We start from the raw sequence: 27,655 nt of genomic DNA, 5'->3' as shown, positions 1-27,655 counted from the left end.
TCCTCAGGGATCTGTCCTTGGACCCCTTCTTTTTTCAATCTACACCTCTTCCCTGGGCTCCCTGATCTCATCTCATGGTTTCCAATACCATCATAATGCTGAAGACACCCAGCTTTATCTCTCCACACCAGACATCACTGCGGAAACCCAGGCCAAAGTATCGGCCTGCTTATCCAACATTGCTGCCTGGATGTCCAACCGCCACCTAAAACTGAACAAGGCCAAGACCGAGCTTATTGTCTTCCCACCCAACCCATTTCCCCTCTCCCTCCACTCTCTATCTCAGTTGATAACACCCTCATCGTCCCCGTCTCATCTGCCTGCAACCTTGGAGTCATCTTCGACTCCTCCCTCTCCTTCTCTGTGCAAATCCAGCAGATAGCCAAGACCTGTCGCTTCTTCCTCTATAACATTAGCAAAATTCGCCCTTTCCTCTCTGAGCACACCACCCGAACTCTCATCCACTCTCTCATTACCTCTCGCCTTGCCTACTGCAACCTACTCCTCACTGGCCTCCCACTTAGCCATCTATCCCCCCTTCAGTCCATTCAGAACTCTGCTGCACGTCTTATCTTCCACCTGGACCAATATACTCATATCACCCCTCTTCTCCTCAAGTCACTTCACTGGCTTCCGATCAGGTACCGCATACAGTTCAAGCTTTTCCTACTAACCTACAAATGCACCCGATCTGCAGGCCCTCCTTACCTCTCTACCCTCATCTCCCCTTACGTTCCTACCCGTAATCTCCACTCTCAAGACAAATCCCTCCTTTCAGTACCCTTCTTCACCACCGCCAACTCCAGGCTCCGCCCTTTCTGCCTCGCCCCACCCCATGCTTGGAATAAACTCCCTGAGCCTATACGCCAGGCCCCCTCTCTGCCCATCTTCAAATCCTTGCTCAAAGCCCACCTCTTCAATGTTGCCTTTGGCTCCTAACCACTATACCTCTATTCAGGAAATATAGACTGCCCCAACTTGATATTTCGTCCTTTAGATTGTAAGCTCCTTTGAGCAGGGATTGTCCTTCATTGTTAAAACTGTACAGCGCTGCGCAACCCTAGTAGCGCTCTAGAAATGTTAAGTAGTAGTAGTACTTCAGTTTGGCTATCTCTATCTCCACCTGCTGATAGACAGATACAACCCACCAGTTCCTGGATTCATCTGCTGCTGATGCTAAGGAAGGATCATTAGTCTTACTCAGTATGGCTATTCTTATGTTAAGTTGGAAGGTCCTATATCTGACAATGGGTGAGAAAGCCAATGGTCTCAGTCTTATTGTGCTAATTTCTGAGTGTTTGATCATTCTAATTTCACTTTTCAATTCACCTATATTACTGACGTATTCCTCTATCTACACCCCCACCCTCTTTTACTGAGTTTAATGGCATAATTAGTAGGATTTAAACCCAGTGTTAACTAAATTATTTCTTCAATGACTTGACGAGGACAGGTCAGGATAACATCTGTGAAACTTTTTGAGCATTAGCTTTATATTGAAAATATCGCCTACAACCTGTATGCTGAACTTTATTTCCACAAATTAAAAGGAGGAGAAATGGATAATCAGACTGTGGCTTAACAGACTGTGATAAAGTCACATCCAGGATAGTTGGGTTAAGGCAGTTTCAGTCTGAAATGCAAGTCCCAGAAGGCATTGCAGGCAAGGAGCCAGGGGGGGAGATGAGGAACCCGGACTGGACTCCTAGCTGCAATGGGAGAAGACATGGGTGTAAGCTTGCAGGATGTGTAGATGGGCTGCCACTAGGGGGAAAGAGTTAGGAAACCCTATGTGCTGGAGCTCATCATTAGTCTAATGGTTAACTCAGCTGGTATGGGTGTGGGGGAAGCTAAGGGAAGGAGAATGATTGGTTGTGAGAGCAAAAGCCAGGGATTGATTAGGCAAGTGGGAAGGAGTCCCAGGGGAGAGAAGTAGTTGCAGGCTGAAAACCCTTGGGTAAGAGAGGTCCCTAAAGTACTGAAGCAGGCTGAAATCCCTTGGGTGTGAGGCAGTCCCAAAAGTATTGGCAGGCTGAAAATCCTTGGGTAAGGGAGGTCCCTAAAGTATTGAATTTACCAGTGAAGCTAATGCAGGATGAAATCCCTTGGGTATGAGGAGTTCCTACAGTATTGAACTCTCCTGAAGGTAGAGAGAGTAGAAGGTGGAGACTGCTGCTTTGTGATTTAACGGTGATGATGAATTGAATGAACTGCTTCTATCTGGAACTGAACTACTGTTTATTGTGCACTGGATAAACAGCCCAGACTGGAGCTGACTGTGGGCCTGTATTGCATCCTGGTATGTGCTGATAGCCTACTGCTAAAAGGGGACTATGTGCCACACACTTTCAGGGGGCTTACATGTGCTTTAAGATTGAAGGTGAATGCTGCTGTTGGAACTGTGTATCAGGTCTACTAGAAACCTGCATGGAATAAAGTCCTTAAGATTGAAGTTGCTGGCGGACATTTATTTCTTGACTGTACCGGGAGCCTGTGGCTGGAGGAGATTGTTCTATCCTTGGCTGCACACAGAGGTACCTGGTTACAAGATATATAGAAAATGTTTATTTGTTTTGATATTTTATATATCTCTCCCCACCATTAATACAGCTATCGACCTGTGGCCCATCGGTTAAGCATTAGCCTGCTTACCACACTGCAGCAAGAGACGGCAGCATCTCCCAGCATCAACAAGTCAACTGAACTGCCTGCATCACAACAGGTGAGCAGAGACAGATGGTCTCCAGGTTCAAAAAGGAGCTTCTACAGCCACTAACCACCCAAGCTCTGCTATTGTGGTCTTTCCCAATGATAGACAAGCTTCACACAAGTTATCACCAGGAAGAGATAAGTCCTGCAAGAAGTGACATCACGTCCTTTCTTCTGGTGTTGGATTACAATCCTCAACAACCAGCACCTGTTGCTACTGACTGGTGAGGAGCATAATAGAATTTTATACCTATATCTATAGATTTTTACTATGTGAGCTGTCTTCAGTATCTCCACCTGCCTCAACTTAATTACTGCACAGAAATATGATGTCCTTAATTCTAACGGGAACAGACTAGCACAAGGGGATAATTGCATACTGGCACTAGGGGATAATTGTATACTGGCACTATAATTGTATTTTACATGTTCAAGTGGGCCGTTATAAAATTGTCTAAAGGTACATGCAGATAAAAACTAAGCACACTGCACCAAATCGAGATGCATTGGGTTTATATCCTCCTACTAGCTATGGAGACAGTACACTGGTTTGACAACAGTACTCCATATAAAGACACATACAGTCATGAGCTCTCAAGTATTTCTTTAACAAAGCCCAATAGATACCCCCATCCTAATCTCCCTTAAGGCAGGGGTTTCTGAAGGAGAAATGTACAGTGATCTTCATGAATTGACACAGCCAACTGGCATAATACAGTAAGCAGAACATAATCCAGTCCCAAAGGGTCTTGGACTGGTCTGGCTGGACCCAATGAAAGAAGAAACAGATAAGATCTCATTTTTCCTTCCTCTATGACCCAGCTAAACCAGTCCAGAAAGTACCCAAGCAACCCTGAAAACCTGACTGGCTGGGTATGTCCCAAGGACTGGGCTGAGAACAACTGGTTTGGGGGGATGGTAAGGAATTTTTTTTCATTTTAAACTCAGATCAGTTTAACTTGATCCAGGGGAAAGAGCAAGCTCAAAGAAATGTTTCTATCTCATAGTGGCAAACTCATCACTTAAGGGAACATGGGACATCTGTAAAATCCGCCCCTTTCTCTCCGAGCACTCTACCAAAACCCTCATTCACACCCTTGTCACCTTTCGTTTAGACTACTGCAATCTGCTTCTTGCTGGCCTCCCACTTAGTCACCTTTCCCCTCTCCAATCGGTTCAAAACTCTGCTGCCCGTCTCGTCTTCCGCCAGGGTTGCTTTACTCATACTACCCCTCTCCTCAAGTCGCTTCACTGGCTCCCTATCCATTTTCGCATCCTGTTCAAACTTCTTCTACTAACCTATAAATGTACTCACTCTGCTGCTCCCCAGTATCTCTCCACACTCGTCCTTCCCTACACCCCTTCCCGTGCACTCCGCTCCATGGATAAATCCTTCTTATCTGTTCCCTTCTCCACTACTGCCAACTCCAGACTTCGCGCCTTCTGTCTCGCTGCACTCTACGCCTGGAATAAACTTCCTGAGCCCCTACGTCTTGCCCCATCCTTGGTCACCTTTAAATCTAGACTGAAAGCCCACCTCTTTAACATTGCTTTTGACTCGTAACCACTTGTAACCACTCGTCTCCACCTACCCTCCTCTCCTCCTTCCTGTACACATTAATTGATTTGATTACTTTATTTTTTATCTATTAGATTGTAAGCTCTTTGAGCAGGGACTGTCTTTCTTCTATGTTTGTGCAGCGCTGCGTACGCCTTGTAGCGCTATAGAAATGCTAAATATTAGTAGAAGTAGTAGTAGACCAGGAGTAACACGAGCACATAACTGAGGCAAAATAAGCCCTGCAAGGGTTCCAGCAGGAGAGAGAACGCACATAAGGGGGGGGGGGGGGGAAAGAGGGGTAAAAGGGAGCCAGCACTATCAGTTGCCACCCTTGGAGAACAATCAGTACACTGCTTCTAGAAGCCACTGTTGTATGAGTATGCCAGTTTACCATCTGCTGAAGACAGTATACTGAACAGCTGATGTATGCATAAGCAGTATACTGAACAGCTGATGTATGCATAAGCCCTTACTTGGGGTGATATTAGCAAACTAGCTATTTGTCGCCATCTGCTGGAAGCAGGTCATAACACCCATTATCTAGACTGATATGACTGGGACAAAGAAGTTGCCTTTATAATACATAAGAAAACTGCCTCTACAGCATCTGCCTGGAGCTTTAAAGTTTATACCATTTTTTTTTTTTTGGGGGGGGGGGGGGATTGGGGGTAGGAGACGGGGTAGAAGGAACCCAAAGCCTTACCTCATCCTCTGCTGTATTGTCAATCGTCTCATGTCTAAGAAAAAAAAATTAAAATGTGACTTTTTTTTTTTTTAAAGCAAGTAGCCCTGTATTTTCAGTTAGATGAGAAAAAAAAAGCAGTGTAAAACCTGGCACAGTGCTTCTCAACCTTTGCCTAGAGGCACAACGTCAGTCAGATTTTCAGGATCACTACAATGAATATACATGAAACAGATCTGCATATTATGTATCTCTGCTGTATGCAAATATATTTCCTGCATATTCGTTGTTGCAATCTGATTAGCTAGGCATGCCTCCAGAAGAGGATTGAGAAGCACCAACATAGAAAACACCTCCTTCCTCATATTCTACACGGTAAATGCTCCACCCTCTGAATCTAATATGTTCTTGGCAACAACTGAAAATATGGACTATATGTATGTGCTCGATGTAAACAGCTCCTAGCTCTCAGAGAACGAGTCTGTTCTCTTGAGGCTAGAGCAGTAGACTTGGAGGAGCTGAGGGAGACGAAGGTAGATAAAATTAAGATACATACCTGTAGTAGGTATTCTCTGAGGACAGCAGACTGAATATTACCACACATGGGTCATCGTCCGTGACAGCCCAGGAGAAGGAGAACTTACAAAGCAAAAAATCAGAGACTTCTTGAAGGGAGTGTCGCGCGGGAGTAACACAGTGTGCATGCGCCTTCCCGCCCACGACGCAAACACGCTACCTCAGTTTGGTAGAAAGCAAAAATATATATACAAGAGAAACAACTCCAAATGGGAGGAGGGTGGGATGTGATAATATTCAGCCTGCTGTCCTCGGAGAATACCTGCTACAGGTATGTATCTTCAATTTCTACGAGGACAAGCAGGCTGATATTACACATGGGGTATCCCTAACCCCCAGGCTCACTCAAAACAAAGAACATTGGTCAAATGGGCCCTGCAACGGCAAGGACATAACAGAGATTGACCTGAAAATAAAGTCAACTAGATGAGAATTGGAAAAGGTACAGCGAAGGGCGACGAAAATGATAGTGGGGATGGGACGACTTTCCTACAAAGAGAGGCTGAGAAGGCTAGGGCTTTTCAGCTTGGAGAAGAGACGGCTGAGGGGAGATATGATAGAAGTGTATAAAATAATGAGTGGAATGGATCGGGTGGATGTGAAGCGACTGTTCACGCTATCCAAAAATACTAGGACTAGAGGGCATGAGTTGAAGCTACAGTGTGGTAAATTTAAAACGAATCGGAGAAAATTTTTCTTCACCCAACGTGTAATTAGACTCTGGAATTCGTTGCCGGAGAACGTGGTACGGGCGGTTAGCTTGACGGAGTTTAAAAAGGGGTTAGATAGATTCCTAAAGGACAAGTCCATAGACCGCTATTAAATGGACTTGGAAAAATTCCGCATTTTTAGGTATAACTTGTCTGGAATGTTTTTACGTTTGGGGAGCGTGCCAGGTGCCCTTGACCTGGATTGGCCACTGTCGGTGACAGGATGCTGGGCTAGATGGACCTTTGGTCTTTCCCAGTATGGCACTACTTATGTACTTATGTAGAGTGCAGCCTGGAACAAAACAGAAATGGGCCTAGGAGGGTGGAGTTGGATTCTAAACCCCAAACAGATTTTGCAGCACTGGCCGCCCAAACTGACTGTTGAGTCGAGTATCCTGCTGAAGGCAGTAGTGAGAAGTGAATGTGTGGACTGATGACCACGTCGCAGCCGTGCAAATCTCTTCAATAGAGGCTAAGTGAGCCACTGACACAGCCATGGCGCTAACATTATGAGCCGTGACATGGCCCTCCAGAATCAGCCCAGCTTGGGCATAAGTGAAGGAAATGCAATCTGCTAGCCAATTGGAGATGGTGCGTTTTCTGATGGCAACTCCCATCTTGTTGGGATTAAAAGAAACAAACAGCTGGGCGGACTGTCGATAGGGCTTTGTCCACTCCACGTAAAAGGCCAATGCTCTCTTACAGTCCAAGGTGTGCAACTTGTCCTCAAAAGGGCGGGTATGAGGATGGGGAAAAAATGTTGGCAAGACAATTGACTGGTTCAGATGGAACTCCGACACCACCTTCGGCAAGAACTTAGGGTGAGTGCGGAGGACTACTCTGTTGTGATGAAATGTAATATAAGGTGCATGGTCTACCAAGGCTTGGAGCTCACTGACTCTGCGAGCTGAATTAACAGCCACCAAGAAAATGACCTTCCAGATCAAGTACTTCAGATGGCAGGAATTCAGTGGCTCAAAAGGAGCTTGCATCAGCTGGATGAGGACGACGTTGAGATCCCATGACACTGGTGGAGGTTTGACGGGGGCTTTGACAAAAGCAAACCTCTCATGAAATGAACTACTAAAGGCTGTCCAGAGATAGGCTGACCTTCTACACATTGATGGTAAGCACTAATTGCACTAAGGTGAACACTTACTGAGTTGGTCTTGAGACCAGACTCTGATAAGTGTAGAAGGTATTCAAGCAGGGTCTGTGCAGGACAAGAAAAAGGATCTAGGGTCTTGCTGTCACACCAGACGGCAAACCTCCTCCATTTAAAAGAATAACACTTTTTCGTGGAATCTTTCCTGGAAGCAAGCAAGACTCAGGAGACACCCTCTGAAAGGCCTAAAAAGGCAACTTCTAAGTTCTCAACATCCAGGCCGTGAGAGCCAGAGACTGGAGGTTGGGATGTAGAAGCGACCCTCGTTCTGAGTGATAAGGGTCGGAAAATAGTCCAATCTCCACGGTTCTTCGGAGGACAACTCCAGAAGAAGAGGGAACCAGATTTGACGGGGCCAAAAAGGTGCAATTAGAATCATGGTTCCCTGGTCTTGCTTGACTTTCAGCAGAGTTTTCCCTACTAGAGGTATGGGTGGATACGCATACAGAAGGCCTGTCCCCCAATGTAGGAAAAAGGCATCTGACACTAGCCTGTCGTGGGTCTGAAGTCTGGAACAGAACTGAGGGATTTTGTGATTGATCTGAGTGGCAAAACGTTCCACCGAAGGGGTGCCCCACGCTTGGAAAATCTTGTGGACTTCGTCCATATTCAGTGACCACTCGTGAGGTTGCATTATCCTGCTCAGTCTGTCGGCCAGACTGTTGTTTACGCCTGCCAGATACGTGGCCTGGAGAAACACGCCGTGGTGGTGAGCCCAAAGCCACATCCTGACGGCTTCCTGACACAGAGGGTGAGATCCGGTGCCCCCTTGCTTGTTAGTGTAATAAATAGCAACCTGATTGTCTGTCTGAATTAGAATGATGTGATTGGACAGCCGATCTCTGAAAGCCTTGAGAATGTTCCAGATTGCTCGTAGTTCCAGGAAGTTGATCTGAAGATCCCTCTCCTGAAAAGACCAAGCTCCTTAAGTGTGGAGTCCATCTACATGAGCTCCCCACCCCAGGAGGGATGCATCCGTTGTCAGCACTTTTTGTGGCTGAGGAATTTGGAATGGACATTGCAAGGTCAAATTGGATCGAATGGTCCACCACGGGAGGGTACTGCAAAAGTCGGTGGAGATGAATCACATCCTCTAGATCCCCTGTGGCCTGGCACCACTGGGAAGCTAGGGTCCATTGAGCTGATCCCATATGCAGTCATGCCATGGGAGTCACATGAACTGAGGAAGCCATGTGTCCTAAGAGTGTCAACATCTGCCGAGCTGTGATCTGTTGAGACGCTCGAGCCAAGGACACTACGGCCAGGAGATTGTCTGCCCTTGCCCGGGAAAGATAAGCTCGAGACGTCCGTATGTCCAACAGAGCTCTGATGAACTCCAATTTCTGCACTGGGAGAAGATGGGACTTGGGATAATTGATTACAAGCCCCAGTAGCTCTAGCACTTGACTAGTCACCCGCATGGACTGTAGAGCTCTTGCTTCCGAAGTGCTCTTCACCAGCCAATCGTCTAGATAAGGGGACACCTGCACTCCCAGTCTATGTAGAGATGCTGCGACAACTACCAGGCATTTCGTGAAGACCCTGGGTGCAGATGCGAGGCCAAAGGGCAGTACACAGTACTGAAAGTGCCATGTTCCCAATTGAAATCGTAGATACTTTCTGTGGGCTGGAAGTATCAAGATGTGAGTGTAGGCATCCTTTAAGTCCAGAGAGCATAGCCAATCGTTTTCCTGAATCATGGGAAGAAGGGTGCCCAGGGAAACCATCCTGAACTTTTCTCGGACTAGGAATTTGTTCAGGGCCCTTAGGTCTAGGATGGGACGCATCACCCCTGTTTTCTTTTGCACAAGGAAGTACCTGGAATAGAATCCCAGCCCTTCTTCCCCTGGTGGAACGGGTTCGACCGCATTGGCCTTTAGAAGGGCGGAGAGTTCCTCTGCAAGTACCTGCTTGTGCTGGGAGCTGAAGGACTGAGCTCCCGGTGGGCAATTTGGAGGTGTGAGAGTGTATCCTATTTGAAGAACCCACCTGTCGGAGGTTATGAGAGGCCACATTTGATGAAAAAATATCAACCTCCCCCCCGACGGGCAAGACGTCCGGAACGGACACTGCTTCCGAGGCTATGCTGCACTGGAGCCAGTCAAAAGCCCGTCCCTTGCATTTGCTGGGGAGCCCTAGGGGTTTTTGGAGCATGGCATTGACGAGAACACGCATGCTGGGGCTCAGCCTGAACCGGCTGCCGAGAAGCAGGAGTGTACCTACGTCTATTATAGGAAGAGGGAGCACTCCTCTTCCTTCCAAAAAACCTCCTAGAAGAGGAGGCAGTAGCAGAAGACATCTGGCGGGAGAAAGAATCCATGGCGTCATGATGCTTTTTTATCTGATCAACCATGTCCTCTACTTTTTCTCCAAAAAGATTATCCCCCCGGCAAGGAACATCCACCATTCGCTGCTGGGTCTTCTGATCCAGGTCAGAGACATGCAGCCATGAGAGTCTGCACATCACTATACTTTGTGCAGCTACTCGGGATGCCACATCAAAAGTGTCGCAAGACCCCCTGGCCAGGAATTTGCGACACGCCTTCTGCTGCCTGACCACCTGGTGAAAAGGTTCAGAAAGCTCCGCAGGAAGTGCTTCAACTAAACTGGACAGTTGCCTCACCGAGTTCCGCAAGTGGATGCTCGTGTAGAGCTGGTACGTCTGGATCTTGGCGGCGAGCATAGCGGCCTGATACGTTCTCTAGTACTCTTGGCTCTTCTGAGAGCAGAGTCCTCCACCATGGAATCGTGAGGAAGTTGGGCCTTCACCATTACAGGCTCTCTATGGACTCTGTACTGGGACTCGGACTTCTTGGGGATCACTGGATTAGAAGGAGGGCAAGACCAATTCCACATCAGCACTTCCCTGAGTGTATTGTGCAGGGGGGCCGTTGCAACCTCTGCAGGTGGAGAAGGATAATCCAGGACCTCGAGCATTCCAGCCCTGGGGCTCATCCACAACCTCCATAGGGAATGGAATGTCCTTAGACATTTCCCGTACAAAGGATGAGAAAGTAAGACTCTCTGGTGGAGACATCCTCACTTCAATCGGTGGAGTAGGATCAGAAGGGAGCCCACAGGACTCATCCTCCGAAAAGTACCTGGGGTGCTCCTCCTCTTCCCACGAGCGCTCCTCTTCGGTATCAGACAGAAGCTCCCGAACAGCAGCCTGAACCCGAGCCTGCCTCGACTTCAAGGATCGACGACCTCGTGGGGAGAATTGAGAAGTCGACCCCTGTCTGGACTCTGGCGAAGCTTCCTCCACCGACGTCGAGGGGGAGTCGACCCGGGTGGCAACCAGCTCCAGTATCGCAAGCGGCACCGGGGACCTCCTCACAGGCAATGGCCCCGATGCCGTCTTTCCAGTCGGCACAGAAGGCGCAAGCACTCCCGACACCGAGGCCCACTGACGGAGCAAACCTTCCATAAGCTCTGGAAGAAGGGCCCGGATGCGCTCAAGAGCTTCCATCGGAAAAAGCTGGGGAACCGGTGCAGGAGTCGGTGCCAGAACCTGAGGGGGTTCGAGAGCCGGTACCAGGCTGCCAGATGACCGACGCATCGGCACCTCCTGAATGGAGGGTGAGCGATCCTCCCGGCGTTGACTCCTTCGGCTCCCCGGAGCTTTCGGTACCGTGCATGGAAGGAGATCGATGACGATACTTCTTCGCCTTCGCTCAACGCCCGTCACTGAGACTCCTCGGTACCGAAGAGGAGGACGTGGAATCCTCACGCTTTTTCGGGGCTGGGTCCGACTCAGGTCGGTCCGAGGGGTCCTGCATAACAGTAGGCCTCGAGAGAGGTGGAGACCCGCTCGATGCCTTGCTGCTCCCAGCGCGTTGAGGTCTTTTGGCAGCCATTACCTGAACTCCCGATGTCGATGCCTCAGTCGACATTGACGCTGATGCTGCCGACCTCGGTACTGATGTCGATGCAGACATCAAAGGACCGGACCGATTGGAAAAAAGCTTCCCGCGTTGAGCCTCTCGAGCCACCTGGGTCCTCTTCTTCATCAAATTACACAACTTACAGCTGGTAGATGGTCAGGACCTAGGCACTGAAGACACCACGCGTGGGGGTCGGTCCCAGAGATGGTCCAGTTGCACAGAGTACAACGCTTGAAGCCACTGGGTGTCCTCGATGACATGGAGGGGGAAACGGTGGAAGCGAAATTAAACGGCTCGTTGGTGCCAGAAAAGGGCACAAAAGAAAAAGAAAAGAGCCTGACCAAGCTGCCTAAAGGCGGCCGTGTCGAAAAATAAAGGAAACATTAAGAGGGGGAAAAAAAACCTAAGAAAATATGTGAAAAAAGGGTTTAAAAAAAAAAAAAAAACATATTGAAGAGAAGAAGAAACAAAAATTAGGTGGTAAATGCTGAACTCCAGTCTCCTGAGCCAGGAAAAACAGGGAAGCTACATGAAACACAACTTTCCCTGATCGCGGATAAGGAAAAAACTGAGGTAGTGTGTTCGCGTCGCGGGTGGGAAGGCGCTCACACATGCACACTGTTACACCTGCGCGATGCTCCCTTCGAGAAGTCTCTCTGATTTTTTGCTTTGTAGGTTCTCTGTCTCCTGGCCTGTTGCGGACGATGACCCATGTGTGTTAATATCAGCCTGCTTGTCCTTGGAGAAAAGAGGGCTACAGGGACACTGTAGAGAAGTCCCAATTCCAATCTGGCAGTCCCTGTGCTGCCTTGGAAGAGGGAGATCTCCTTGAAGGAGAGCATTACCCCTGGTGAAGTACAGAGTAATCCTGTAGCCAGGACCTGCCCACCAGGTGGATGCAATATCCTCTCTCACCGAGGATGTCTCTCCAGGAGCTTTTGCCCAGGAGGGAAGGGTTAGGACAGCTGTTGTAGTTGGTGATTTGATCATTAGGCATGTAGATAGCAGGGTGGTTGGTGGGTGTGAGGATCACCTGGTCACTTGCCAGCCTGGTGTGAAGGTTTTAGATAGTGCTGGGGAGGAGCCTGCTGTCTTGGTAACATGAAATAGGAAAATTTGGGATGGAGGTTGTGGAAGCCAAATTTAGGCTCTTAGGTAGAAAGCTGTAATCCAGATTCTCCAGGGTAGCATTTTTGGAAATGCTCCCCTATCTACGCATAGGACCTAAGATACAGGCAGAGCACTGCAGACTCAATGTGTGGTTGAGACGCTGCTGCAAGGATGAGGGATATATATTTGTTAGGAACTGAAGAACATTCTGGAGAAGAGGGAACATGTTACAAAAGAATGGGCTCCACCTTAACCAGGATGGAACCAGGCTACTGGAGCAAACTTTTTAAAAGGAGATAGAGCAACTTTTAAACTAAAATGGGGGGGGAAAGCAGACAGTCGCCCAGGAGTACATGGTTTGGTATCCTTGAAGGAAACTATTGAAACAGGATCTTCAAAGAATCCCAACAGAGAGGTTTCAATAATGGTAAAAAAAAAAGCCAGACGTGTGTAGTGGGAGAACACAGTACAGAATACAAATTATCCTGTCAACTTCAAAGCAGCTTGTAGATGGCTAGGAAAAAACACAATTTGAAATGTCTATACGCAAATGCTAGAAGTCTAAAAAAATAAGATGGGAGAGTTGGCGTATATAGCACGAAATGAAGGTAGAAATAATAGGCAATTCGGAGACCTGGTGGAAAGAGGACAATCAATGGGACAGTGTGTTTATCAGGGTAAAAATCACATCAGAATGATAAGAGTGGATCAAACTGGAAGATGTGGAGGGTCACTCTATATGTTAAAGAGGAAATTGAGTCAAACAAAATAAAATATTCTACATGAAACAGATAGCAGCGTGGAATCCTTGTGGATAGAAATTCCATTTGTGAAGGAAAAGCATATACCAGTAGGGCTGTACTACCGACTGCCAGAACAGAACGAACAGACAGATGAACAAATGTTTTCAGAAGTTAGGAAAGCTGGCAAATTGGGCAATTTATAATAATGGGTAACTTCAATTACCCACAATAATCCAAAAACAATTCTACAATCAACTTTGAGTGTTCAAGAGTAGATGGAGATCAAATGAAAAAATAGTGGAGAAAAAAAAGACCTCAGTGAAAACCGGATACACCTCTTTGTAAAGAACACGCCTTTTAAATAGAGAGGGAACCTCTTAATCATTAGTCTTTTAAAAAAACTCCACTTCATTTACTTTCATATTCATAATACCATCTCACCCCTATAAACACTCATTAAGGGTGGACACGCAATGCTTCATATCAAAAAGCCAAAAACTTAAATATTACTTATCTTGGACGGTGACTATTTCCATCTGTGAAACTTCACGAATTGCTTTCTTTTACTTCTCTTTCTTTGTAATTCCCGACAGGGAAGCCCTGTTTCGCCACAATCTGGCTGCTTCAGGGGAAAATATGCTTATTCAACACCTCCAAGAACAATTGACTCGCCAGCATACTGTCCTCTGGCCTCTAAATAGAAATGGCGGTTGGCGTCTTTGTTGAATCTTCCAGATTAAATACTCAGCGTGTGACGTCATTCCGTTCCCATGACATATATTCACAGGAACGCTTTCCATTTAATAGATCCATTTAAACCCCTCGGTATAACAGTTTGTAAAGTGAAAATCCACCTCTGCTCCTTTCTTCTCAACAGATTCCTGATGTTTCCCCTTTTCTCCGTAACTTGAACCTGCTCTATTACCATACATTTCAGTTCTGAAAAATCATGCTGCTTATCCACGCAATGAGTCACCATAGGTTCATGCAATTTGTTTGACTGTATACAATGCCTATGTTCAATAAGTCTAGTCTTCAACGCCCGTGATTTCTGCCCAACATAGTTCAATCCACACGGGCAAGTAATGACATAGATCACATTCATAGATGTACAATTAGTGATAGCACGACAAGCATACACCTTTCCTGTATTCTGATCTACAAATTCTTTAGTTGTCATCATATTCACACATACAGAGCATTTCCCACAGCTACTATGCATGCCTTCATGAGTATAACTCATGCTTTGTCTATTCCAAATGTCCGCAGGGCATAGGATATCACTCAGATTGCTGTTCCTTTGATATGCAAATAAAATCCTCAGATTTTGCAAGCAAGGATGAACCCGTAGGAGGGGTAAATGCTTTTTTACAATCTTAGACATGATTTTCGACTGCAAGTTAAATTTTGTTACAAATGTCAATATCTCTTCATCAGATTGAGATTCCGCTTTTGGTTGTAGCAACCACTCTCTATGATTATGATATGCTCTTTTTTTTGCTGTAGATACCAACTTGTTAGGATAACCTCTATCCAACAATTTCATCTCCAACTTGTTTGCATGTTGATAAAACTGGTCTCGTGTGGAGCAGATTCGCCTGTATCTAAGGAATTGAGCAAAGGGTATGTTGGTTCTACAATGATCTGGATAAGCAGCATGATTTTTCAGAACTGAAATGTATGGTAATAGAGCAGGTTCAAGTTACGGAGAAAAGGGGAAACATCAGGAATCTGTTGAGAAGAAAGGAGCAGAGGTGGATTTTCACTTTACAAACTGTTATACCGAGGGGTTTAAATGGATCTATTGAATGGAAAGCGTTCCTGTGAATATATGTCATGGGAACAGAATGACGTCACACGCTGAGTATTTAATCTGGAAGATTCAACTAAGACGCCGACCGCCATTTCTATGTAGAGGCCAGAGGACAGTATGATGGGCCAGTCAATTGTTCTTGGAGGTGTTGAATAAGCATATTTTCCCCTGAAGCAGCCAGATTGTGGCGAAACAGGGCTTCCCTGTCGGGAATTACAAAGAAAGAGAAAGAGAAGTAAAAGAAAGCAATTCGTGAAGTTTCACAGATGGAAATAGTCACCGTCCAAGATAAGTAATATTTAAGTTTTTGGCTTTTTGATATGAAGCATTGCGTGTCCGCCCTTAATGAGTGTTTACAGGGGTGAGATGGTATTATGAATATAAAAGTAAATGGAGTTTTTTTAAAAGACTAATGATTAAGAGGTTCCCTCTCTATTTAAAAGGCGTGTCCTTTACAAAGAGGTGTATCCGGTTTTCACTGAGGTCTTTTTTTTCTCCACATTCTCTGGCAACAAATTCCAGAGTTTAATTACATGTGATCTGGGAAATTATAGATCAGTGAGCCTGATGTTGGTGCTGGACAAAATGGTAGACTATTATAAAGAACAAAATTACAGAGCATATTCAAAAGCATAGATTAATGAGATAAAGCCAACATGGACTTAGTGAAGGGAAATCTTGCCTCATCAATCTATTACTTTTTTCTGAAGGGGTGAACAAACATGTGGATAAAGGTGAGCCAGTCAATATTGTGCATTTGGATTTTCAAAAGGCATTTGACAAAGTACCCCATGAACTAGTGAAAACAGCAGCAAAGGCTACTGAAAACAACAGCATAAAGATCCTATATAATAAAACTCACCCTCAACGTTCTGAGGACACTGACGTCACTGACAGGTCATCCGGACACTTCCTTCCGGTTCGAAGCCTTCGTGGTGGTGAAGCCACCGAAAACACTGTGTTGGGGCCCCGCCCTCACGTCAAACGTGATGACGTCGAGGGCGGAGCAATGGCGTCAGTGGCTTCACAACCAACGACGCAGCAGTTTGAAGGTAGCGTGCCGAGGTCCGCAACAATGGTGGCCAGTGCCATCAGAACGCCGAAAGGGGTGAGTAGGGAGGGGGGGAGGTTCGGAAGGAAACCGTGCTAGAGCCCGTTTCATTAAAGCAAGAAACGGGCATGTTTTACTAGTTACAAATAAGGGACTATTTTTTTACATTTATATCACATGAGGCTACCACTGGAAGTCTCAGCAGCCACTTTAAAAAAGCGAGAGGATCTGCGACAGCGGACAGAAAAGAGTGGGGATCTTTCCTGCTCTGAAGAATCCTCCAGGGTGGCTTGAGGCATGGGGTTGACACCCTGAGGCTCGGGGGAGAGGAGGCAAAGCTTGGATCACCATGCATTTCTGCGGGGACACCGCAAGACCTGGGTCTATCCCAGGTAGTAGTAGTATCAGTAGTAGGTCAAGGTGAGTTACATTCAGGTAAACTGGGTATTTATGCTTCACAACAGAAAAAGAAAAACAAAAAAGGCAACAGTCTACTTGCTACATAAAAGTCTGTTATAAAAAGTAGACCGATACTCATATATAAAAACAAAGAAATAATTTATTCAAACCAAGATAAAAGCAGTACCCCGGGTACTGCTTCACAACAGGACAGGCACCAGCAAACTACCAGTCGCCTCAACTAGTCACTTGTATTCTATGACTCAGGAGGCTCTTCCCCCCCCCCCCCCCCTCCTATTAAGGTATGCGTTCGTAACAGACAAACAGCCCCAGCAACCATGAAAAACACCCAGCATCATTGAGGTGGGCTCTTGAATGGTCTGTAGGGTCGAAAGGAAATTAGTAGGTAAGGTCTAATTTCTCCTTCCTTAGCAACCCTCTAGCCTGGTCAAGACACTTGGTTAGTACTTAAGCAGTAACCTGTATGGACAGGACTCCCCAGAGACAAAACTGCAGCTTCAAAATCCGCATCCTGTCTGGCATGCACATCCACCCTTCAAGAAAGACTGCCACGTTGACCACACCGCCGGCTTACACATGTCTTGCAATGGGATCTGGCTGCTCTTTGTCCACGAGGCAGAGACACCTCATGGAAATGTGCCTTGAGTCTCTGACACCAAATGACCCCTCAAAAGGTAAGCTGATGCAATAGCCTCCTCCAGCCACTGCATAATGGTCGCCTTAGAAGTTGGTGCTCTCTTTTTGGGGCCACCGAAGAGAAAGCGAATGATACATACCTGTAGCAGGTGTTCTCCGAGGACAGCAGGCTGATTGTTCTCACGACTGGGTTGACGTCCACGGCAGCCCCCACCAACCGGAACAAAACTTTGCGGGCGGTCCCGACACAGGGTACGCCCACCGCGCATGCGCGGCCGTCTTCCCGCCCGTGAGCAACCGTTCCCGCTCAGTTGAATGACAAGCAAAATTGAGTAAAAACGCAACTCCAAAGGGGAGGAGGGAGGGTAGGTGAGAACAATCAGCCTGCTGTCCTCGGAGAACACCTGCTACAGGTATGTATCATTCGCTTTCTCCGAGGACAAGCAGGCTGCTTGTTCTCACGACTGGGGTATCCCTAGCTCTCAGGCTCACTCAAAACAAGAACCCAGGTCAATTGAACCTCGCAACGGCGAGGGTGTAACAGAAATTGACCTACGAAGAACAACTAACTGAGAGTGCAGCCTGACCAGAATAAATTCGGGTCCTGGAGGGTGGAGTTGGATTTAAACCCCAAACAGATTCTGCAGCACCGACTGCACGAACCGACTGTCGCGTCGGGTATCCTGCTGGAGGCAGTAATGTGATGTGAATGTGTGGACAGATGACCACGTCGCAGCCTTGCAAATCTCTTCAATAGTGGCTGACTTCAGGTGAGCCACCGACGCTGCCATGGCTCTGACACTATGAGCCGTGACATGACCCTCAAGAGTCAGCCCAGCCTGGGCGTAAGTGAAGGAAATGCAATCTGCTAGCCAATTGGAGATGGTGCGTTTCCCGACAGCGACCCCTTTCCTATTGGGGTCGAAAGAAACAAACAATTGGGCGGACTGTCTGTGGGGCTGTGTCCGCTCCAAGTAGAAGGCCAATGCTCTTTTGCAGTCCAATGTGTGCAACTGACGTTCAGCAGGGCGGGTATGCAGTCTGGGAAAGAATGTTGGCAAGACAATTGACTGGTTAAGATGGAACTCAGACACCACCTTTGGCAGGAACTTAGGGTGAGTACGGAGCACTACTCTGTTATGATGAAATTTAGTATACGGAGCATGAGCTACCAGGGCTTGGAGCTCACTGACCCTACGAGCTGAGGTAACTGCCACCAAGAAAATGACCTTCCAGGTCAAGTACTTCAGATGGCATGAATTCAGTGGCTCAAAAGGAGGTTTCATCAGCTGGGTGAGGACGACGTTGAGATCCCATGACACTGCTGGAGGCTTGACAGGGGGCCTTGACAAAAGCAAGCCTCTCATGAATCGAACGACTAAAGGCTCTCCACAGACGGCTTTACCCTCCACACGATAATGGTAAGCACTAATCGCACTAAGGTGATTCCTTACTGAGTTGGTCTTGAGGCCAGACTCTGATAAGTGCAGAAGGTATTCAAGCAGGTTCTGTGCAGGACAAGAACGAGGTTCTAGGGCCTTGCTCTCACACCAAACGACAAACCGCCTCCACTTGAAAAAGTAACTCTTTTTAGTGGAATCCTTCCTAGAGGCAAGCAAGACACGGGAGACCCCCTCAGACAGACCCAACGAAGCGAAGTCTACGCCCTCAACATCCAGGCCGTGAGAACCAGAGACTGAAGGTTGGGGTGCAGAAGCGCTCCGTCGTTCTGCGAAATGAGGGTCAGAAAACACTCCAATCTCCACGGTTCTTCGGAGGACAACTCCAGAAGTAGAGGGAACCAGATCTGACGGGGCCAAAAGGGCGCTATCAGAATCATGGTGCCGTGGTCTTGCTTGAGCTTCAGTAAGGTCTTCCCCACCAAAGGTATGGGAGGATAAGCATACAGGAGGCCGGTCCCCCAATGGAGGAGAAAGGCATCCGACACTAGCCTGTCGTGGGTCTGAAGTCTGGAACAGAACTGAGGGATTTTGTGATTGGTCTGAGTGGCAAAACGTTCCACCGAGGGGGTGCCCCACTCTCGGAAGATCTTGCGTACTACTCTGGAATGGAGCGACCACTCGTGCGGTTGCATGACTCTGCTCAGTCTGTCAGCCAGACTGTTGTTTATGCCTGCCAGATATGTGGCTTGGAGGAGCATGCCGAACTGGCAGGCCTAACGCCACATCCCGACGGCTTCCTGACACAGGGGGCGAGATCCGGTGCCCCCCTGCTTGTTGATGTAATACATTGCAACCTGATTGTCTGTCCGAATTTGGATAATTTGACAGGACAGCCAATCTCTGAAAGCCTTCAGTGCGTTCCAGACCGCTCGGAGCTCCAGGAGGTTGATCTGAAGATCTTTTTCCTGGAGGGACCACAGACCCTGGGTGTGGCGCCCATCGACATGAGCTCCCCACCCCAGGCGAGATGCATCCGTCGTTAGCACTTTCGTGGGCTGAGGAATTTGAAATGGGCGTCCCAGAGTCAGATTGGTCCGAATGGTCCACCAGTGCAGTGAAGTGCGGCAACTGATGGAGAGGCGGATGACATCTTCTAGATTCCCGGTGGCCTGGCACCACTGGGAAGCTAGGGTCCATTGAGCAGATCTCATGTGAAGACGAGCCATGGGAATCACATGAACTGTGGAGGCCATATGACCCAGAAGTCTCAACATCTGCCGAGCTGTGATCTGCTGAGACGCTCTGGTCTGGGAAGCCAGGGACAGGAGGTTGTTGGCCCTCGCTTCGGGAAGGAAGGCCTGAGCCGTCTGAGTATTCAGCAGAGCTCCTATGAATTCCAGAGATTGGGCTGGTTGGAGATGGGACTTTGGGTAATTTATCACAAACCCCAGCAGCTCCAGGAGTTGAATAGTGCACTGCATGGACCGGAGAGCTCCTGCCTCCGAGGTGTTCTTGACCAGCCAATCGTCGAGATATGTGAACACGTGCACTCCCAGCTTGCGTAGATACGCCGCTACCACCACGAGGCACTTTGTAAACACCCGTGGGGCAGAGGCGAGCCCAAAGGGCAGCACACAATACTGAAAGTGCCATGTACCCAGGCGGAATCTGAGATACTGTCTGTGAGCTGGCAGTATCGGGATGCGAGTGTATGCGTCCTTTAAATCCAGGGAACATAGCCAATCGTTTTTCTGAATCATTGGCAGAAGGGTGCCCAAGGAAAGCATCCTGAACTTTTCTTTGACCAGGAATTTGTTCAGGCCTCTCAGGTCTAGGATGGGACGCATCCCCCCTGTTTTCTTTTCCACAAGGAAGTACCTGGAATAGAATCCCTGCCCTTCCTGCCCGGGTGGTACGGGCTCGACCGCATTGGCGATGGGAAGGGCAGAGAGTTCCTCTGCAAGTACCTGCTTGTGATGGGAGCTGAAGGATTGAGCTCCCGGAGGACAATTTGGTTGAGGGGAGGCCAAATTCAGGGCATATCCGCACCGCACTATTTGGAGAACCCACTGGTCGGAGGTTATAAGAGGCCACCTTTGGTGAAAAAATTTTAACCTCCACCCGACTGGCAGATCGTCCGGTACGGACACTTTGATGGCGGCTATGTTCCCGTGGATCCAGTCAAAAGCCCGTCCCCAGCTTTTGCTGTGGAGGCGCAGGGGGCTGCTTAGGCGCACACTGTTGACGGGAACGAGCGCGCTGGGACTGTCCCTGTGCCTGATGAGGCCTTCGGGCCGGCTGGGTGTACCTACGCTTGTTGTAGGCGTAGGGCGCAGCCTGCCTGGCCCGGGAAAAACGTCCACCTGCAGAGGTGGATGCTGAAGGCGCCCGGTGGGAGAGCTTGTCGAGGGCGGATTCCCGCTGATGTAGTTGGTCCACCAACTGCTCGACCTTCTCGCCAAAAATATTATCCCTCCGGCAAGGGACGTCGGCCAGTCTCTGCTGGGTGCGGTTGTCCAGGTCAGAGGCACGCAGCCATGAGAGCCTGCGCATCACTATACCTTGGGCCGCAGCACGAGATACCACGTCACAGGTGTCATATATACCCCTGGACAGGAACTTTCTGCACGCCTTCAGCTGCCTGACCACCTCCTGAAAAGGCCTGGACTGCTCCGGGGGGAGCTTGTCGACCAGGTCCGCCAGTTGCTTCAGCTGGTAACACTGGATGCGGGTCACGAGCATGGAAGATTGGTAGGCCTTCCTCCCAAACGAGTCCAGAGTGCGAGACTCCCGCCCCGGGGGCGCCGAAGCGGTATCCCTCGAACTCCGTGCCCTCTTGAGAGCAGAGTCCACGACCGCCGAGTCATGAGGCAATTGAGGCCGCATTAACTCTGGGTTAGAGTGGATCCTGTATTGGGACCCCGCTTTCTTGGGGATGGTGGGATTAGATAATGGTCTCAACCCAGTTCCGAAGCAGTGTCTCTTTGAGGACATTATGCAACGGCACCGTGGAGGACTCTCTAGGTGGTGATGGATAGTCGAGGACCTCGAGCATCTCAGCCCTCGGCTCATCCACAGAGACCACGGGAAAGGGAATGCAAATAGACATATCCCTGACGAAGGAGGCAAAAGAGGCTCTCAGGTGGTGAGAGCTCTCTCTCTGGTGAAGGAGTGGGGTTGGAGGGAAGGCCCACAGACTCCTCTGAGGAGAAATATCTGGGGTCCTCCTCCTCCCCCCACGAGGCCTCTTCCTCGGTGTCGGACATGAGCTCCTGCAACTCAGTCCTCAACCGGGCCCGGCTCGACGTCGAGGCACCGAGGCCTCGGTGGCATCATCGAGCGGTGGACTCCCGTGCCGGCGGGGATGAAGCTCCCTCCATCGACGGGGACTCCACCTGCGTGACTGTCGAGACCGGCGCCGCAAGCGACGTTGAAGGCCTCGGCACCGGGCTAGAGCACGCCGGCGCCTCCATCAACAGCGCCGAGGGCGCAAGAACCCCCGGGCGCCGGCATAGTCTGGCGTATCAGCCCTTCCAGGATCCCCGGAAGGATAGCTCGGAGGCACTCGTCCAGGCCCGCTGTCGGGAAAGACGAGGGGGCCGGTAGAGGTGTCGGAAGCTGCTCGGGTCCAGGAGACTGCACCGAAGTGCTGGCACCCTGATGTGCTGATACCTCTACTACAGAGGGGGACCTCTCCTCTCGACTCTGCCGCTTCCTCGGCGTCGACTCATCCCTGACGCCGGGAGCCGGATGCGTCGTGGGCGACCGATGACTGTGTTTCTTCGCCTTTTTACGGTGCCCGTCATCGGCGCTCGGAGGGACGGAAGAGGAGGAAGTGGATCCCCCTCGGCCTCGAGTCCGACAGGGTTCGGTCCTGAGGGCCCTGGGTAGAGGGAGTGACCGGGGCCGATTGCCCACGCAGCCTCTCACCCCTGCCGTCTCCGGAGGACCGGCGGGCCGACAGGACCTGTGCTCCTGGGGTCGGTGCCTATTTCGTGGACATCTATACCGGTACCGAAGATCCGGCCGTCGATACCGATGCCGTCGAAGTAGACGTCGAGGGGCCGGCGCAAGTTCCAAAAAGACGGTCCCGAAGAACTTGCCTCGCTACCTGTGTCCGTTTCCGGAGACCGAGACACAAGGTACACGTCTTGGTATCATGCTCCGGCCCGAGGCACTGGAGGCACCAAGCGTGGGTGTCGGTCTGCGAGATATGCCGGCCGCACCGACCACACTTTTTAAATCCACTCGGGACCTTCGAGGACATCGACGGAAAAATCGCGTCGGCGAAGTCAAAGTCGTCGATGGTGGCGGTAAAAATCACACCTCGAAAATAAATCGACCGCGCGGCCACAAGGCCGCAACGAGACGCCCCCGCTAAAAGACGAGGGAAAAACAAAGTTCGGCGTTTTTTTTTTTTTTTTACACAAAGTAAAAGAGAAACGGAGAACAATAAAAGAGAAAAAAAGTTTGCGGCGAAAGCGCGATCCGGTTTCCGGGGCTGACAGAGAGAGAGACGAACGCGGCTCTCTCCAGCGCGGAAAAGAAAAGACTGAGCGGGAACGGTCGCGCATGGGCGGGAAGACGGCCGCGCATGCGCGGTGGGCGTACCCTGCGTGCGGGACTGCCCGCAAAGTTTTGTTCCGGTTGGTGGGGGCTGCCGTGGACGTCAACCCAGTCGTGAGAACAAGCAGCCTGCTTGTCCTCGGAGAACAACAAACCTTTGAGGCGAAATTCCTCAGTTCTGTAAAAATAATGTTTCAACACCCACTCCACAACCAAGCACTGACGCTCGAGGTGCCATCGTTAGCCCGAATGGCAGAGAACAAACCTGAAAATGCTTTCCCAAGATGGAAAAACGCAGAAAACCTTGATGAGTGACAAATAGGAATGTGAAGATAAGCCTCTGAGATCCAAGTGAGGAATTTCTCCCTCTGGACCACAAAAACTCCCTGACAACAGTGTCTCCATACGAAAAGAGCGAATCTTGAGAAACCAGTTCATATACTTGAGGTCCAAAATAGACAGACATGTGATGTGTCCTTTGTTTTAGGAACCACAAAATAAACTGAACATCCCAGTATGCACTCTGCGCATGGCACTGGAACAACGACTTTCAACTGAATTAGGCAACACAGTGAATCACTCCCTCCTTGAGACGGGACAGGGAGACTCCACAAAAACAAACGGAATAGGCCGGCTGAACTCTAGATCATACCCATCCCGAATGACCTCCAAGACCCACTAGTCCACTGTCACCTGGGCCCACCTCTGGTAAAACTTCCGCAAGCAAGCCCCCCACAAGATGAGGCTGGACCCAGACACCTTCATTGTGAAGAACGAGTCTGCTCGGCAAGTCCTGAGCCCGAGTCACGACGGCCTCCACAAAAGGACTGTGTCCTCTGGAAAAAAAAAAAACAACAACCCCCCCACTGGGTCACACTAAACCGGCCCACGTGAAAACATAAAGCATCTTGAAATAGTCCACGAGATGACATGCCCCAGCCACCTGCCTTAGATCTGTACTCAAGTAAATGGGGAACCTTAGTGTCAGCAAACTCACGCACCAACTTATCCAATTCCTCTCCGAACAGCATAGAGTCCATACAGGGAAAACAACACAGACTTGGAAGCCGAATCTGCAGCCCAGCCCCAAAGCCACAACACTCTATGGGCCGCCACCACCAGGGACATGGTCATGTTCTTAGCAGAGGCCTGCAAGAGATCATATAGGGCATTTGACAAAAAGGACATCCCCATCTCAACCGTGGCCACATCCTGCACTAACGCCTCCTTATCCAGATTCAGACAATCCAGATCCTTTTCTGCTCACTAAAAAGACGCCCAAGCCCCTAAAATGGACACCTGAAGCACCAGCATCAACAGGTCAAAACTACGCTTCAGAAGAGTTTCCATTCACTGATCCTGAGGGTTTCGAAGGGCTGCTCTCTGTCTACTGGGATGGTAGTCTTCTTGGTAACCGCCATCACCACCGTGTCCAGAGTGGGAAGGTTTCATGGTCCGAAAACCTAACGAGAATTCGGGGATGACCACTCAGCCTGCACCATGTGCCGCAGGTAGTCCCAAAAAACAAGAAGGCAGATGATCCACAAAATCCAACGTGGAAACAAACAAAGCAGATCAATCAATGATATAGTTCATAACTTTATTATGAGATAATCGCTCGACACAGATTTTCGCCCACAAGGGCTGCATCAGGGGCTTGCAATCGAGATAAGGCATCGTATGATCGCATCAATCAGCAGCTGATTGATGCGATCATACGATGCCTGTCCATTGAACAGATGTTTTGACCCTGATTTGGAGGAAAACATCTCGCTGGTTTTTTCCTGCCTTGAGCCTTATCTCGATTACAAGCCCCTGACGCAGCCCTTGTGGGCAAAACACAGTCTGTGTCGGGCGATTATCTCATAATAAAGTTGTGAACTATATCATTGATTGATCTTCTCTGTTTCCACCATGTGCCGTGGATCCTGATTCATGGGAAAACAGTTGGGCAGCTGACAAATACCTTTCACTAAAGGATTCCCCGGCTGGGAACCCCCTACAGAGACCATATCCAGCTCAAATTTAAAAGGTAGACTTTTGAAATTAACTCCTCCAGCTCCTCCCTACAGAAAATCCTTACTACTACTACTTAACATTTCTAGAGCGCTACTAGGGTTACGCAGCGCTGTACAATTTAACAGAGAGAGACAGTCCCTGCTCAAAGAGCTTACAATCTAATAGAATTACCACAGAAGGATCCTCTCCAGGCAGCAGAGCATCTCTGCACAGGCCTCGCACCCTGAAGTCCTTCCCCTCCAGGTCACTAAAGTCATCCTCAGAGGACAGAGGTCTCCTCCAGATCCCCAACTCAGTTCAACCTAGTCTTTTTTGCAGACCCTATAGAGGGAGAGGGCTCTTGATCTCCCTGAAAGGTCTCTCCTGATCTCCAGGCTTGAAAAAGGGACCAAATAAATTCTGTAGGGAAATCATACCCCCTGAAGGCTCCACCGAGGAAGAGGGGCCCAGGAGGGGTGCCTCAGGGAAAAGCCATAGAGGAGGCCGAGAAGCGTGGAAAGGGTTTAAAATGGTGGCGGCTCCCACTAAAACTGGAAATGTCGCTGAAGGGAATGATGGAGCTGATCCCACCACTGCGGAATCCTCAGCAACACCTCAATCCAACACTGTGTCTTGCTGAGGGTCGAGAGCAGAATTTGGCTCTCCACAAAATTTACTCTGCACTCCAGGTGCCTCCAAGCCATGCTGTGCACACCCACGGGGCAACGAAGTAACTTCCAAGGACTCATGCCTGAATCCGCGGAGCAACCAAAAACTGGAAAAAGGCAGAAAACTACACAGGTCAGCACCAGAACCTAAAAACCTGCACCTGAGGGCCAGCCCTCTGCCCTTCACTAGAACTGGGTTCTTCTTTTTTGCTTTTTCTTTTTTTCAGAACGTTGTTCCAAGCCATTCATCAGCTGAGGGGCACTCAAGGCTCCTGGGAAACCCGGCAGCCGAGGCACATAAGAGACCACTCAAGAGCGGAGGGTAGAGGAGAGGAGGGATCCAGCCATATGGTTGTGACACCCCAAGGGGTGACGTGGCTCCCGTGGACCAACAACCAACACCCCTGAAGCACAATCAACACAGGTCAAATTAGTCCCCCCCCCCCCCCCCACCGCGCCCAAATTGGGTACAGCTGCATACCAAGAAAAAAAATCCCCAAGGAAACTTCCAAGACTGGCTAAGACTGCACCTCTGCTGGGAGACTGACAAATACTGGCTGGATGAGCTTTGTACAGGAAGGTTATACAGTACTCAAAGACAGGTGTTCTCAGTCTCCCTCTGCTTGTAGGCATACACAACCCAAGTGTCTGGAGGGATGCCAAGGAATATACCAAGTCATAGTTACCTGCTGCTAGGGTCCACCTTAGAAGTCAGCACTCAAGAAAAAGATCTACCATATTTTTCGGACTATAAGACGCACTTTTTTCCCCCAAAATTTGGGAGGAAAATGGGGGGTGCGTCTTATAGTCCGAAGGTAGAGATTTCCCTCCCTCCGAGTTCGGGATCGCCCTCCCCCCGGCCCTGTCACCACTTCTCCCTACTCACATCACGCGATCTTCCCTGGTGTCTAGTGACGTCGGGGCAGGAAAGAGCCCCCTCTTTCCTGCCCAGCGCGCTGCTCTCCGTCCTCCTGTATGCAGCCTGATGGTCTCGGCGAGATTCAAAATGGCCGCCGAGAATTATTTTTTTTGCCAGCCTCAAATGTCATACCCAGCTCCATCACAGCAGTATGCAGGTCCCTGGAGCAGTTGTTAGTGGGTGCAGTGGACTTCAGGCAGGTGGACCCAGGCCCACCCCCCCCCCTCCCACCTGTTACACTTGTGCTGGTAAATGGGAGCCCTCCAAACCGCCCCCAAAACCCACTGTACCCACATCTAGGTGCCCCCCTTCACCCATAAGTGCTATGGTAATGGTGTAGAGTTGTGGGGAGTGGGTTTGGGGGGGATTTGGGGGGCTCAGCACCCAAGGAAAAGGAGCTATGGACTTGGGAGGTATTTTAATTTTTTTTGTTACTTTTTACAAGTGCCCTCTAGGGTGCCCGGTTGGTGTCCTGGCATGTGAGGGGGACCAGTGCACTACAAATCCTGGCCCCTCCCATGACCAAATGCCTTGGAGTTGTTCGTTTTTGAGCTGGGCGCCTTCGGTTTCCATTATCGCTGAAAACCGATACCGCCCAGCTCAAATCCGCACAAATCAGATGCATTTGCCCAGCACCAACCGTATTAGCGAAACAAAAGATGGACACCCATTGTAGTGGTTAGCTACAATTGGGTGGCAGAGCAGGTGGGGGGAAGAGGGGTTGGTGGTTGGGAGGCGAGGACAGGGGAGGGAAGACTTTTATACGGTCTGTGCCAGAGCCGGTGATGGAAGGCGGGACAAGTGGTTGGGAGGCAGGAAAAACTGCTGGGCAGACTTATACGGTCTGTGCCCTAAGAAAGACAGGTACAAATCAAGGTAAGGTATACACATGAGTTTATCTTGGGCAGACTGGATGGACCGTGCAGGTCTTTTTCTGCCGTCATCTACTATGTTTTCAAAAACACGGTCTGTCCCGCACCTTCGCGGACCCGTCCTCGAAGATAGGCGCCCATGGAGATGGGAGTTCGCATTCAATTATGC

General features: G+C 49.3%; 1 protein-coding gene across 3 annotated transcripts in view; it reads right to left on the bottom strand.

Moving 5' to 3' along the window:
* INCENP (inner centromere protein) overlaps positions 1-27,655 on the bottom strand; it is a 320,967-nt gene that overhangs the window by 221,658 nt on the left and 71,654 nt on the right. For all 3 annotated transcript variants that reach the window (XM_030201189.1, XM_030201191.1, XM_030201190.1), the window contains exon 6: positions 4,974-5,007. In XM_030201189.1, coding sequence (XP_030057049.1) covers positions 4,974-5,007 — 34 coding nt within the window. The remainder of the gene's footprint in view (positions 1-4,973; positions 5,008-27,655) is intronic.

The sequence above is a fragment of the Microcaecilia unicolor genome, chromosome 4 (assembly GCF_901765095.1).
Source record: "Microcaecilia unicolor chromosome 4, aMicUni1.1, whole genome shotgun sequence".
Lineage (NCBI taxonomy): Eukaryota > Metazoa > Chordata > Amphibia > Gymnophiona > Siphonopidae > Microcaecilia > Microcaecilia unicolor.
This window is presented reverse-complemented; position numbering and strand designations above follow the sequence as displayed.